This window comes from Leptonotus elevatus, chromosome 1, assembly GCF_054856555.1.
Source record: "Leptonotus elevatus isolate MCC_2025b chromosome 1, RoL_Lele_1.0, whole genome shotgun sequence".
In the NCBI taxonomy this organism is placed as follows: Eukaryota; Metazoa; Chordata; class Actinopteri; order Syngnathiformes; family Syngnathidae; genus Leptonotus; species Leptonotus elevatus.
The window spans coordinates 17,071,875-17,084,880 of NC_141239.1; the positions used below are offsets into that span (position 1 = coordinate 17,071,875).

Here is a 13,006-nt window from a genome sequence, read left to right on the forward strand (position 1 = left end):
ATTCTCTGACCGGAATCAATGGTCCGTAGCGCCCGCTTCAATCAGCGTAATTCTTCTAACTAATGTGGACAACACTACAGCCCTGCTTCTCCGTAATCAGACAAACGTTTGCTCTCACCTTCTTGTTTGTGCATCATCATTCTACCCCAGACATGGGCAAACCCCAGCCCTCAATTCAGGAGTCAAGTACCAGGGCAGGTTTTTTGCTGGCGTTCAAATTGGCGAAGGCTAGCAAGCCTTTCTCCGAAGGCGAGTTTTTGAAAGAATGCATGGTAGAGACAGTCAAGTCTCTTGTGTCCGGAGACCAAAGGCAAGTTTGAAAAAAAATCAGTTTATCGCGCAGGACAGTGACTCGCCGTGTGGAACTGATTGATGAAGATATAGTGAGCACATTAAATAAAAACCTTTACGTTATATTCGCTGGCACTTGATGAAAGTAACGACATAAAAGACACTGCTCGGCTCCTAATTTTCGTCCGAGGGATAAACGACAGTTTTGAGATAACTGAGGAGCTTTTGAGCATGGAGTCGCTGAAGGGGAAAACGCGAGGAGAGGACTTGTATGCACATGTGTCCGCTGTCGTTGAGAGGATGAAGCTTCCTTGGAGTAAACTTTCCAATGTCACCACGGATGGATCGCCAAATTTAACAGGAAAAAATGTCGGACTGCTGAAAAGGATCCAGGATAAAGTGAAGGAGCAAAACCCCGAGCAGGACGTTATTTTCCTTCACTGCATCATTCACCAGGAGTCTCTGTGTAAGTCTGTTGCAGCTTAATCACGTTGTCGATCCAGTTGTAAAACTTGTTAACTTCATACGAGCGAGGGGACTTGATCATCGTCAGTTCGTTACACTGTTGGAGGAAACCGATGCGGGTCACCAGGACCTACTTTACCACTCTCGTGTCCGCTGGTTAAATTTGGGAAGAGTGTTCCCACGAGTGTGGGAGCTCAAAGAGGAGATTAGCTCATTTTGGAGTTAATGGGAAAATCCGAAGAATATTCCGAGTTGAGTGACGTGAACTGGCTTTGTGACTTTGGGTTTGCCGTGGACATATTTTCACACCTGAATGAGCTGAACGTGAAGCTACAGGGGAAAGATCAGTTTGTGCACAACATGTACACAAATGTGAGCGCCTTCAAATCCAAGCTGATTTTATTGTCAAACAAATCTTTCGCTCATTTCCCCACACTAGCCGTGCAGAAAGGGACCATCCAAAACGCAAATAAATACTGCAAATCACTGGACGACCTGCACAGAGAAGTCTGCCGTCGCTTCTCTGATTTTAAACAAACTGCCTCATCACTTCAGCTGGTGTCACAAGAGCCTGAAACGGCACCGCCGGAGCTGCAGTTGGAACTGATCGATCTTCAGTCCGACTCTGCTTCAAAGGAGAAGTTCAAGTCTCTTAAACTGAGTGACTTTTATGCCTCACTGAACGAAGCCGCGTTTCCAAACCTCCGGAGGACGGCACAGAAGATGCTGGTGTTGTTTGGCTCGGCCTACGTGTGTGAGCAGACGTTCAGCATCGTGAACATCAATAAAGGCCGTCACAGATCCAAGTTAACTGACCAACACCTCGGATCTATCCTTAGAATTGCCACAACAAAACTAACTCCGGACTTTGATGTACTGGCAAAAAAGGGAGACCAACAACACTGTTTTGCACATTTGAAAAACGCAGTCCTTAGTGCACACTAAGTAAATCGGGTTGTACATTTATCTGTTTTGTGTTTACTGTGCTCTGAGGTCCAAATGCTCCTGGTCCGGCCCATTTGTCAAAATTTCAAATCCATTGTGGCCCGCAAGTCAAAAAGTTTGCCCACCCCTGGTCTACCCATACGTGGAAGATTTTGCATGCCAACAAACACCCTATGATGTGTGTCCAATATGTGCTCCGGTGTCCACAATCCTGTGATCCTTGGATTAGAGTTTGACAAACTGAGAATGATTTTCATTTGATTTAGTCGAAGCGAGTGTAGCTGTTATTTGTGGGAAAACAAATCCGCAAACGATTTTAGTTGTTCTCGTGATAAATAAATGAATGGCACTGATCCTTTTTGCATCATAATAGTTAACGCTTTGAGTGATTGTTTTAGCAAACTGTATTGTATCCTCAATTCATCGAAGGTCAGCAGGTCGAGGATCTACATGGAGATGAAGTTTGCCCACAGCCTATTGCGTAACGATGCACGTTTTTTTTAACCACTATACAAATGACCACATTGCCTTATCATAGAACACATTTGGTCATCTCATTCTTTCATTCTTTAACCTCACACTCGTTTGTTGACTTTAACGCTTTTGTACGCTTGACTTTTACAGCTTTAGAATTTTATTGTGACCTTAAAACTGTTTGAATACGTACACAGGAGTCCGATATTTAGCCCTATGATGGAATTTACGAGGGAGTTGGCACACACTAAAAAAAAATGCTGGGTTGTTTTCCTAATTCACTCACATGGGTAGCTGCTGAATTGGTTACTTTTACCCAAGGTTGGGTGAATTATTTTTGACCCAACAGATTGGGTTGAAAATTTGATTTGGTTGCCATTTTGATATGTACTGAAGTTGATGTACATTTAATGTGACACTCTTAGAAAATGGGATTCGAATCTGTTTTTGCCCTTTTGATGGATCAAAATCTTGGCCCAGTGCGCTGGGTCAAATCGTCAACACAATCTACTGACTAACCCATCTTTTGGCTTAGTCATTTTTGGATGAGCTATTTGGTAGGAGTGGGCATTGATTCAAAGTTCATCAATCAATTCGATTTCGATTCACAAGAGTTCAGTTCGATTCAATTTAAATTTTTCACGATTCAGCTCTACTCACTTGGAACAGCAAGTCTTCTTAAATATCAAGGACATGGTAAATAAATAAATAAACACTCCACTAACATTCAATTTTGCAGAGGCAGTAACTGGTTAAATGATTTATTTAATTTATTCATGAAAATGACGTGTTATAATCACTTAAGTGTTACACAAACATTGACATCAGCATGGATGAGATGAAAATGTTTTTTCATAATTCTAATTCAGCAATTGTAAATCCATCCATCCATTTTCTTAACCGGTTATTCATAAATTAAAAAGATTCTGAATTGTCATAAAGTGCAATAAATCAGGTCTCTCATAAATGTAAGAAAAATACTTTTAAAGGTGCATTGTGCAGTTTAAAAAGGTAGTCAAGTTTTTTTCTGCAACATGCATGCTCCACCAATGACCAGATGAGTGTGAAGGAGCTCTCGACTGTTTTACTCTGACTGCACCGATTAACTTTTATCTTCCCTTTACACTCCACAATTTCTTTGGGGAGGGGAGGAGTTTTTCATACCTCCATAAGTCATGTATTCATTTGTCAATTGTGGCTGTCGTTTTAAAACTGTGCGCGAACTCTCAAGCGCATCATGGACGAGCCTGACACAGATGTTGCAGTTACGTTTTGGGCCAGAGGTGGCAGTCGTGAGTAAAAAAAAAAAAAGTGACAAACTGCACAAAGATCCTTTAAATTCATGTGAGCAATACTTTTCAAGAAAACAATAAAATAAAAATTGGCCTTCAAAATTATATTTTCTTAATTTATGGAGGAAAAAAGAGATTAAAATAATCGATTCCTGCTCTAAAAGGAAAATCGATTTGATTTTGATTATTCGATTTATGAAACCCTGTCCTACTATTAGCTATTTACCCAATTTGGGTTATTTTTGACCCAGCAATTTTTAGTTGATTTCTGTCTTCAACACTCACTTATGATCATCCCTGCTTGAAGAGAATCCGATCGACTCGCCATCTTCATCGTTATCCTGACTGACCACTTGACCCCATCGAACGAAAGGAGAATCAGTAACTCACTGTAGCCTCCATTGTGTGTTTGGAGCCAGTTCCTGCTCTCTGGTGAGAGTTCCATGTAGGACATCCAGGAGGTCCTAAAAGCAGACGTCGAGGCACTGTGAGAATCCAAAGCGGACCTCCTAAACAGTATGTTTTAACAAAGCGTTCTCGTGCTCATTCCCGGTCCGTGCGGTCCGCCCTGACTCCTCTTCCCCGTCCACTTCCAGCTGCTCATCTTTCTTCTTGATGTAGCGCTCGTAAAGCACCATGATGACCCCCATGACCCAGGCCAACACGGTACCGGAGGCGAAGATGACAAAGCCGATGATGACGAAGAATAGATAGTCCCAGGAACCTAACGTGTGGTGGCACAACGCCCGTAGTTCGATGCCCGCTTCGCCGAGACGACGGCCCTGCTGGTCGTCTGGGGAACTGCATACGGTCTGGCCCTCGTCTGTTACACACACACAGTAAATCAGCGTCAGTCCTCAGAATTACAGTGGATTTCTACGAGATTAGGTGTGCCTAATGACGTGGCAAGCATATTTCTAATGTTAGAATACAAAACATTGAAATAAAACAACAAATGGACCGAAATACTACTTGGGTCAACCTGACACAACTTTCTCAAAAATTAGGGTCGTTGTGTATAAAACAAATCCAAAATTTGGGTTGTTTTGTACAATAATAACTCCCCAAAATTGGTCAAATTAACCCAAATCGGGGTATTTTTCACCCTACTTTTATGCTGAATTAACCAAATTAATTTACACTTAATAAAAAGTTTGGTTACTTTGTTAAAAATAAAAAAAAAGTTGGGTCAAATTGACCCATGTCATTGATCTTTTCTTTTTTTACCCAACTGTTTTTAGAATTTATTAAAAAATGGGTTGTTTCAACCCAGAAAGTTGAGTAGTGGACCAGACCCAAACTGGGTTATTTTTTTGTTTTCAGAGTATTGGACTGTGTTATCTCTTAAAGGGATACTTGATTAATTTAACCATTTTAATCAGTTAGTTAATATTTTGTTTAGAATAAATAACTTCAGGTCCAATTATTACATTTCAAACACATTTTGCCACTTGCTGTCGACTGGAAATGACATCACAGGTGCTCAGAGCTCAGCTAACGACCAATCACGGCTCACCTGTTTTCCGGGTTAGGTCATGTGACAGTTGCGAAGTGAGCCGTGATTGGTCGTTACCTGTGCCCTGAGCACAGATGATGTCATTTTCAGTCGACAGCAAGTGGCATAATGTGTTTTTAAAATTATTAATTTTACTTGAAAAATAACGATGTTATCAAATAAATGATCAACATATTAACATCTTTCTGCTGGAAATGACTTAAGTCGAGTATCTCTTTCGAATCGTTTTAGAATCAATTATCCTATCGATCGAATAATCGGATAGATTTGAACTTGACTGCAGTATCAACTTTCCATCAATAGAGGGTGCTAGTTGCCTGTGAATACAGTACAATGCAGTTGTTTTTCTTTTGGCGCCAGCGAAGCATCGGCACAAAACCTTTGGGTCGACTCATTTTTGTGGTCGATTTATTCTGTTTTACTGTTTTTTCCCTGCCGTGCTACCGACGTGTTTTGTTGGTCAAAGTAGTTTTTGTTGTTGTTGTTGTTGTTGTTGTTTTGCTCTGATCGACCAATAAGAAGACAGAAAAATGCTGACGTGATCAAGAGCCACCTGTGAGGTGAATTTGAAATCGGATTGGTTAAAGAAACCGTCCCATGCCTTAACATTAAATTACGCTTCCTGATTCTGAAGCCAGATTAGATTAACATGGCAACACATAGATGCTGAAATCTGATTGGACAAAAATTCAAACATCCACATACAGTACTGGAAGCAGTGCAGCCAGGAGAAACGCTATGAAATGAAGAGAATAGACTGTTGGGAATGAATTCATCCAATTTCAGGGAACAAATATTAGAATTTAGGTTGCAAAAGTAGGTCAGTACTTCTGATTATGTTAAGGTCAGCTCATCCTAACGTTCTGCCAATGTTAGAAATGCCTCTGTGCAGTTCTATAAAACCGAAACTACAATAATAATAAAACATTTTGTTAAATGAACAAATGTTGTCTTTGAACAGGCTGAACGTTTGATACAGCTTTTATGTTGCAGCCTGTGGGTGTATATAAACTAATAAACTAATGTCCCTTCATTGGAAATGAGGGCCTTTTACAGAAGGAGTTTGTATGACAAAAACTAATGAGCTAATGAGCATAATCAGAAGTTTGCGTGAGTGTTGTAATGAGATTGCGATGCCAGCGGTAGCAGCGCACAGCATCATCATGACTTTCAGCACACTTTGATTGGGGCTTATTTTAGAAACTGCTGCAAAGATCTCTGAGGGAAGAAATTTTACTTTGGCAGAAAATGTTTGAATCTCTCTGTTCTCGTGAACCATAAATAGCATCCCAGAGGCCTTTAAGTTCAACCGAAGAGCTGGATAAATAATTCAAAGGGTTACGTATTGTTTTGCATAGAACATATTCACACTCAGTTCCGTCTATCATGTGCAGAGGCTACACGTGCTCAGCAATGGTACCTTGTCCAAATAGGAAACCGCAAGCAACAATGTTACACTATCTTCATGCGGCACTAAATTACCAGACCGCACGAAGGTTGAATTATTCAAATCCCCTTTCCTCTTCACAGGCTTGTCTGAGACTGAGCACGAAACCAGAAAATAAAAGGGTGAAACTTGAACTGAGAGCTTGCAGAGAATACCCAAAAAAAAAAAAAGGTCCAAATCCTTGGTTTTCTATAAATTACCATATACATTTTCAACAGCCTGCCAGTCATTTTTAACACGTCTGTTGTGCTCCACAGCACCTCAAAAGAGAAGCCTTTTTGAGAAAATAATCCTAAATACGTTTTTTTTTCTTTCATTCACAGTCATTCTTATTCATAGATTTGACGAGAATTCCCAGCAGGAGTGATCCAAAGACTTAACTGTACAAGGTACTGTCTTCTGTGACACTTGATCTGGAAAAAACTGAGCCTGAAAATAACCAACTCTCTCTGCTGTACTTTTCTGTAATGGTGGAAATACAGTATGTTAAATTGGACTTGAAGAACCAAAATTAAAAAATGACTCAGTCAAGCCGCTGCTCCTCAACATTGAGAGGAGTCAGATGAAGTGGCTCGGGCATCGAGTTAGGATGCCTCCTGGACTGGTCCCACCAGGAGGAGGAACTGGGGCCCACCCAGTACAAGCAGGAGAGAATGTCTCCGGACTGGCCTGGGAACACCTCGGGGTTCCCCTGGAAGAGCTGGACGAAGTGGCTGGGAAGAGGATAGTTTCTTGCTAAATCAGATGCAACCCAACCACGGATAGGTGGAAGACAATGAATGGATGTTTGGCACACAAATCCCTTTTCTTTCTTAAAGTCAAGGAAGGGGTGCACATGTGAAACTGAGTCTGCTCCTCCTGTAAGCTCCAACCAGTACAGAAAATCCACAGCCAACTATGCACTCTTAAAACACTTGGGTCAAAGATAACCCAAATTCAAAAAGGGACAAACCCAACTTTTTGGGTTAGTCAACTAACGGGGTTGCTTTGTGGGTTATTAATTTAATTTTACACAACTTTTTGGATTAAGTAACTCAGAAAGTTTGCTTGATTCCTTTTCGACCCAATTCAATTGGGTTACTCGATTATCACAAAAACTTGGGTCTATGATTAACCCACAAGGACTGGGTTGTTTTGTGGGTTATTAATTTTATTTGACCTGACTACTTTGGTTAAATAACTCAAAAAGGGATATTCAAATACACCCCCCTCCCCTCTCCCCCATTTTTTATCCAATTAGTAACTCACAAATAACTCTGGGTTATTCATTGAATTCAAAGAGTTGGGTCAAACAAATAACCCAAAAAACAAGACAAAAAAACTGGGTTGCTTTGTGGGTTATTTGACCCAACTTTTTGGGTTAAATCACTCAAAAAGTTGGGGCAGTTATTTTTTTTACCCAAAAAGTTGTATCAAATGAATAAAGCAACCCAATTTGTTTGGGTTGTTTTGTGGGTTATTAATTTAATTTGAGTTGAATAACTCAAAATGTTAGGTCGTTCCATTTTTGATCCAATCTAGGTTATTTTTGACCCAACTTTTTTTGTGTGATCTTATCTTTGGACCAGTTTTGTAGAGGTTGCCTCATTCCTGCTTCAGCACACACATGTGACATAAATGTATGCATATTGAGCAGGCAGGCACGTCTCCTCAGCACAAAGCTTCCCGATCATCCCTTTGTGCATTTGCACACTTTCTTAATATCTGTGCACGTGTCTGACAGCGAAAAAGGAAACCCTTCTGGCTCCATACCACCACCCCCTCCCTGAAAAAAAAAAAGGGCATAAAAACGTGAGGGCTTTCCCTTTCTGCTTCCCCCATCCTCGCTCTGCTCTATTTTGAGATGCCCCCCCCCCTTTATATAACAGCTGAGGGAGCTGCTAATCTAACCAAGGAGGACGACACAGAGGAGAATCTGTTGGTTCCTTCCTCGAGCTTTCCATCTCTCTCTCTCTCTCTCTCGCCATTGATGCGTCTCCTAAATTGAAGAGACAGGCCAGTCGTGTTGCGTGAACCAGGTGGGACACAGATGAGACTTAACAAGAGTCACGGCGCTGGCAACGCAGGTGTCTCTCACCCAAACCCCCAGCACTAAAAGTAGGTCTTCCTAAAGCTGGTTTGGGAGACAAAATAGTCACCAAGAGGTATCGTCTGACATTAAGTGTCCTCCTCTTCCTCCCTTGCTGGCAGCTGTCTCCACCGGAGACTCGACTCCAAATGAAGTTAGACAAAAGGCACGGAGCTGCACGGAAGTAGGGCAGCTCTTTCGGACTTGGCCTAAGCTGCGGGGTTTGAGCGTGGGCGGGCGGGTGTATATATGTGCACGCATGTGTGGGAGAGAGAGAAGCAGGGGATGCCTTTTTAGCGAGAGCGTGGCGGCTGCATTATAACGCTGCTGTTAGAATTATGACTGGCGTCTTTGCTCACTATAAATAGCAGCTGCCCTTTTGCACAGTCACACATCCACAGTAGTTCCAAATCAAAATAAGACCTGAATTACAGGGCTGAACAATTAACTGAATTCACATCAAATGTCCGGTAGGGTTTATTTTATATATGTCGATTTTATTTATTCATTTATATACTGTAGTGTAGCCAAATTATGGTCTTAAAAAGTGAAGTCCATGTTTGCATACCAAGTTCATTCAACACCTTCAAATGTCATTTTTAGCACATGCCTGTGGGCCGCTGAAAAATGGAAGGTGGGCTGCAAATGGCCCCTGGGGCCGTCGTTTGGACACCACTGATGAAGATAATTTCATTGCTTAAGAATTGCAGTCGGCAGGTTTACATATCATTGTTTCAAGTAGGAGTGGTAAAGCCGCCGAATTTGTTTGCATTGTTTTTGTCATCTGACCTGTGAATTACCGAATTAGGTTTACGCCACACTTGTTTGGTAGAATTTGGCGAAGTTGTTGTTGTGAACGTTTAGAAGACGGCCTAGTAAATTGTGTTTCATATTAATTCATTTTTCATTTGCTTTGTATTATTTTCATCTCCTCGTCTCATCATTTACCGCATCTCCACAATTGGTAACCCCGATGTGATTACCACAATATTGTTTATTGTAATTGAGATTCATTTATTGCTTGTGTTCTTTAAAAAATACATGTGAATACAAATTTCACAAAAATAATCGCATATTAACTCACGTGTCCCCAAAAACGTATTAAAACGTTCTATTTAAAATATTGCCATGGTCCCAAGAATGTATTCGTTTTTTTTATGTTTTTTTTATGCTAGAGCATACAGAAGGCTTTGATGCAGTGTCTGAACTGAAGAGAACGCTTAAAGCAATAGTAGTTATAACAAAAACGGCCAGCAGGTGGCAGCAGAGTACAAGAGAGGCTCTTTTCCATGTTTTTTTTTTAAGCACATGAGATTTGTGAATAATAATGAAACTTAGCTATATTCTAATGCTAATTGTTGCAAATTAAAATCCATGTTTTTATAGCAATGGAACACAATATTCAGTGGGCCTTGCAAAATCAGTCAAAATCCAGTAAAACAGTCAAGAGCAAAGGGGGTTGCTTCAGTGAAAATGGCTGGGAGTGAATGAGTTCAATCGCAATACTGAGGGGATAATAAAATCTCAATTAGATTATTTAAAAAAAGCATTCAGGCTTATGAAATAATATACATTTGATACTATTACTAATAGTCAAGTGTCATTATCTGACGTAAGATAATCACATTCCGCCTGAATCGGCTGACCCGAACGCACATTGATTAAGAGATGGAGCACTGATTGTTTGTAACACAGCCTGCAAATATGAATTAATGAGCACAGTTGCAAGGATCGCGCGGCCTCTCTGGCCATGCACCTGCTTTTATCCTGCCGCTTATTTGATAGAATGTCATCATGCTCCACTTCCGTCACCTGCATCTCTTTGCGGAGCTCACCAACCTGCGTGGAGCCATTTGTTTGTGTTTGATAAACATATGCATGCCAAGGTTTTTTTGTCTATTTGCCAAATAGAACAGTTTCATACTGGTGTTCCCCAAAATCAAGTTGCAGCATTCTTTGGAGTGAACCCGAGTATCGTCTCTAGACTGAATAACGACGGCAGACTGCCAAATGGGCTCCCCAAGCCAGGGGATCTGCCGTGAGTGGTCTTTAGTGTCACGGCCGTTGATGCTGGTGTCAGCGCCGCACGTGCTGAAACCTGAACATGTGGTGCAACTTTATGTTCAGGGATGAGTTCAAATTCTTAGTCTGAGGCAGTTGGATCATAGGGTGAAAGTGTAGAGTAGTGATACGATATGATATAATGATCACAATATTGTGGGGAGGTTGGCGATTATTAAAAAAAATAAAAATAACTCATTATACTGTGTAAAAACCTAAAATTTTGCCCCAAAAAATTATAAATATATTTGCTGATATGACTGCTTTATATGGCCAAAACATTCCTAATTAACTCATTCACTGTCCATGACGGCTATAAACATAAAAAAATTCATTTGAACTATTTCTATTAGTAAAAAATTGTCTACTTCTGTTAACAAGAGTATGAAAACCTAGATTTTTTTTTTTATTGTACATTTAGAACAGATATAAAATTTGGGATTAATCGTGAGTGAACTAGTGAAGTCATGCGATTAATTACAATAAAAAGTGTTAATCACCTGATGAGCTAATTAGTAAAAATTAGGGGCGTCAGGCGATTCTTTTTTTTTTAATCGCATGACTTCAATAGTTAACTCTCAAATAATCACAAATTTTATATCTGTTCTAAACGTACAATAAAAAAAGACTAGGTTTTCATGCTCTTGTTAACCAAAGTAGAATTTTTTTTTAAACTAATAGAAATAGTTAAAATGATTTTTTGACGTTTATAATCGTCAATGGCAGTAAAACTGCGCAAATGGAATAACCTCACCTTTTTAACAGATGTGCTGCTTTTAATATCGTGACATGCATGCCGTGGCCAAATTTAATATCGCAATATCAAGATATTGCCGTTGCCGTTACATCCCTAATTCACATTGGTGCATTCAAATTGTCAAATGGTGACATTAGTAAAACAAAGTGGAACCTTGAAACTTGAAGTCCTCCAAGTGGACCCAGAGACAAAGCTCCTCGCTCCCGCACTCACAGCTCCACGGGTTGCCACTGAGGCCCACAGAGCGCAGGGCGGGTAGTGAGATGAGGGAGCTGATGTTCAGCATCGTCAAGTTGTTCCGGCTCACGTCGAGCACCTGAAGAGCCACGTTCTCTGCAAAGGCGTCCTGGTGGATCTCAGACAGGAACGGGTTATCCGTCATCCTCAGCATAACCAAACTGTCCAAGGGGCCGAAGGTTCTGTCCTCGATCCTGGCGAGGATGTTGAAGGAGAGGTCAAGATAGGCCAACTTTCTGAGATTCCCAAACGTGGACTGGGAGATCTCCGTCAAGGAATTGTTGCTGCAGTCCAGGTAGACGAGGTCCGAGAGGTAGTTGAGCGCAAGTGGCGGCAGCTCCGCGATGAAGTTGTTGGAGATAATCAGCTGCCGGGTGGCCAGCGGCAGGTCCTCGGGGAAGCTGCTCAGGTGCTGCCCGGCGCATTGGACCACCAGCTGCTCGTCGCACACGCACCGGTCCGGGCAGCCGGACGAAAGCCGCGGGGACGCGATCACCCCGGAGGAGAGCAGAAGCACGGCGACGACCAGGAGCGCGCTTGGCTGCGGGGCAAGACGCATGACACCGCCGAGCGCTTCATCCAGCCCGCTCGGAGCGATCCACGCACGCTTACATTCTTCATGGACCTCCGCCAGACGATCTATTAGCACGAGGATGTTTCCACAGAGGTCAGTGGAGACGGTTGCCCTTGGCGCCTCTCTCGCGCGTAATGTTTCAGCTCATCCTGTCAGCTGGTCCTGATCCCGATCCAGCGTGCATCCGATGAGCTCACGGTGGTTGTCATGCCTCGTGGATTTATGGCAGTACTGGGTTTCCTTCACCCGAACACGTTTGTGCGCTCCCGCTGCGCGCGCTCACGACGTGTCATGGTGCTGCCCCGCTCGCGGTGTGCGCGGTCACTTGTCATGTTTGGCTGTGGCATCCTCTCGCCTTCCGAAAGACACCAACTCCGGTGAGGGCGGGGGGGGGGGGGGGGCGGCTCCTCGCTCAGAGGGTTGAAGCACCGGGCAGCGGCTGCAATTGGAACAAAATATTCAGTGTAATCCAACGCATTTGCGTGTGCGTGTTTGCTTGCATGGCCTATTTGCTTTAGCAACTCGCGGCGGCTCCCTCATCCGCACGTGCGTGCACGTGTGCTCACGTTGATCGATCATGAAACATGCATGGTTGTTGTGCACGTGTGTTGGTGTGGCCTCAGGTGTGTGACTCAGTACGCAGCTGCATCACAGACTTAAAAACAACAACAGCATCAAATGCGTTTAGCCACAATTAGGCCTACTGGTGTAATTAAAACAACAAAAATAAGTACGACCACAAAAAATAACAATAAAGGGTGGCATGCACGGTGGCCTATAGCGTAGTTATTCCCAATCGCTCTGCTGTACAGGAAATCATCCAGTTACATTTAATTGGTCCCAGTATGTATTTATTTATCTTAGTTCGTGGACAACTTA

General features: G+C 42.2%; 2 protein-coding genes across 2 annotated transcripts; one reads left to right on the plus strand and one right to left on the minus strand.

Moving 5' to 3' along the window:
* Positions 1–522: 522 nt before the first annotated feature.
* On the plus strand, positions 523–2,331 carry LOC147181093 (general transcription factor II-I repeat domain-containing protein 2A-like). Its single transcript, XM_086088182.1, is given in 4 exon segments — positions 523–761; positions 763–971; positions 974–1,530; positions 2,326–2,331. Coding segments are annotated over 4 exon segments (1,011 nt in total).
* Positions 2,332–2,922: 591 nt separating this feature from the next.
* On the minus strand, positions 2,923–12,466 carry LOC147181094 (leucine-rich repeat-containing protein 52-like). The gene is made up of 2 exons (XM_086078627.1): positions 11,470–12,466; positions 2,923–4,290 (listed from the first exon to the last, which is right to left on the minus strand). Exons 1-2 carry the CDS (start codon positions 12,110–12,112, stop codon positions 3,977–3,979), a joined length of 957 nt encoding a protein of 318 aa, XP_085934753.1. The 5' UTR covers positions 12,113–12,466; the 3' UTR covers positions 2,923–3,976.
* Between the last annotated feature and the right edge of the window lie 540 nt (positions 12,467–13,006).

What these genes read in the sequence shown, in the direction of transcription:
- LOC147181094 (XM_086078627.1), bottom strand. Translation starts at nt 12,112, where the DNA reads ATGCGTCTTGCCCCGCAGCCAAGCGCGCTCCTGGTCGTCGCCGTGCTT. An exon ending in GGAGGACTTCAAGTTTCAAG is followed by an intron (nt 4,291 to 11,469) that starts GTTCCACTTTGT and finishes TGTGTGTAACAG; the next exon opens with ACGAGGGCCAGACCGTATGC.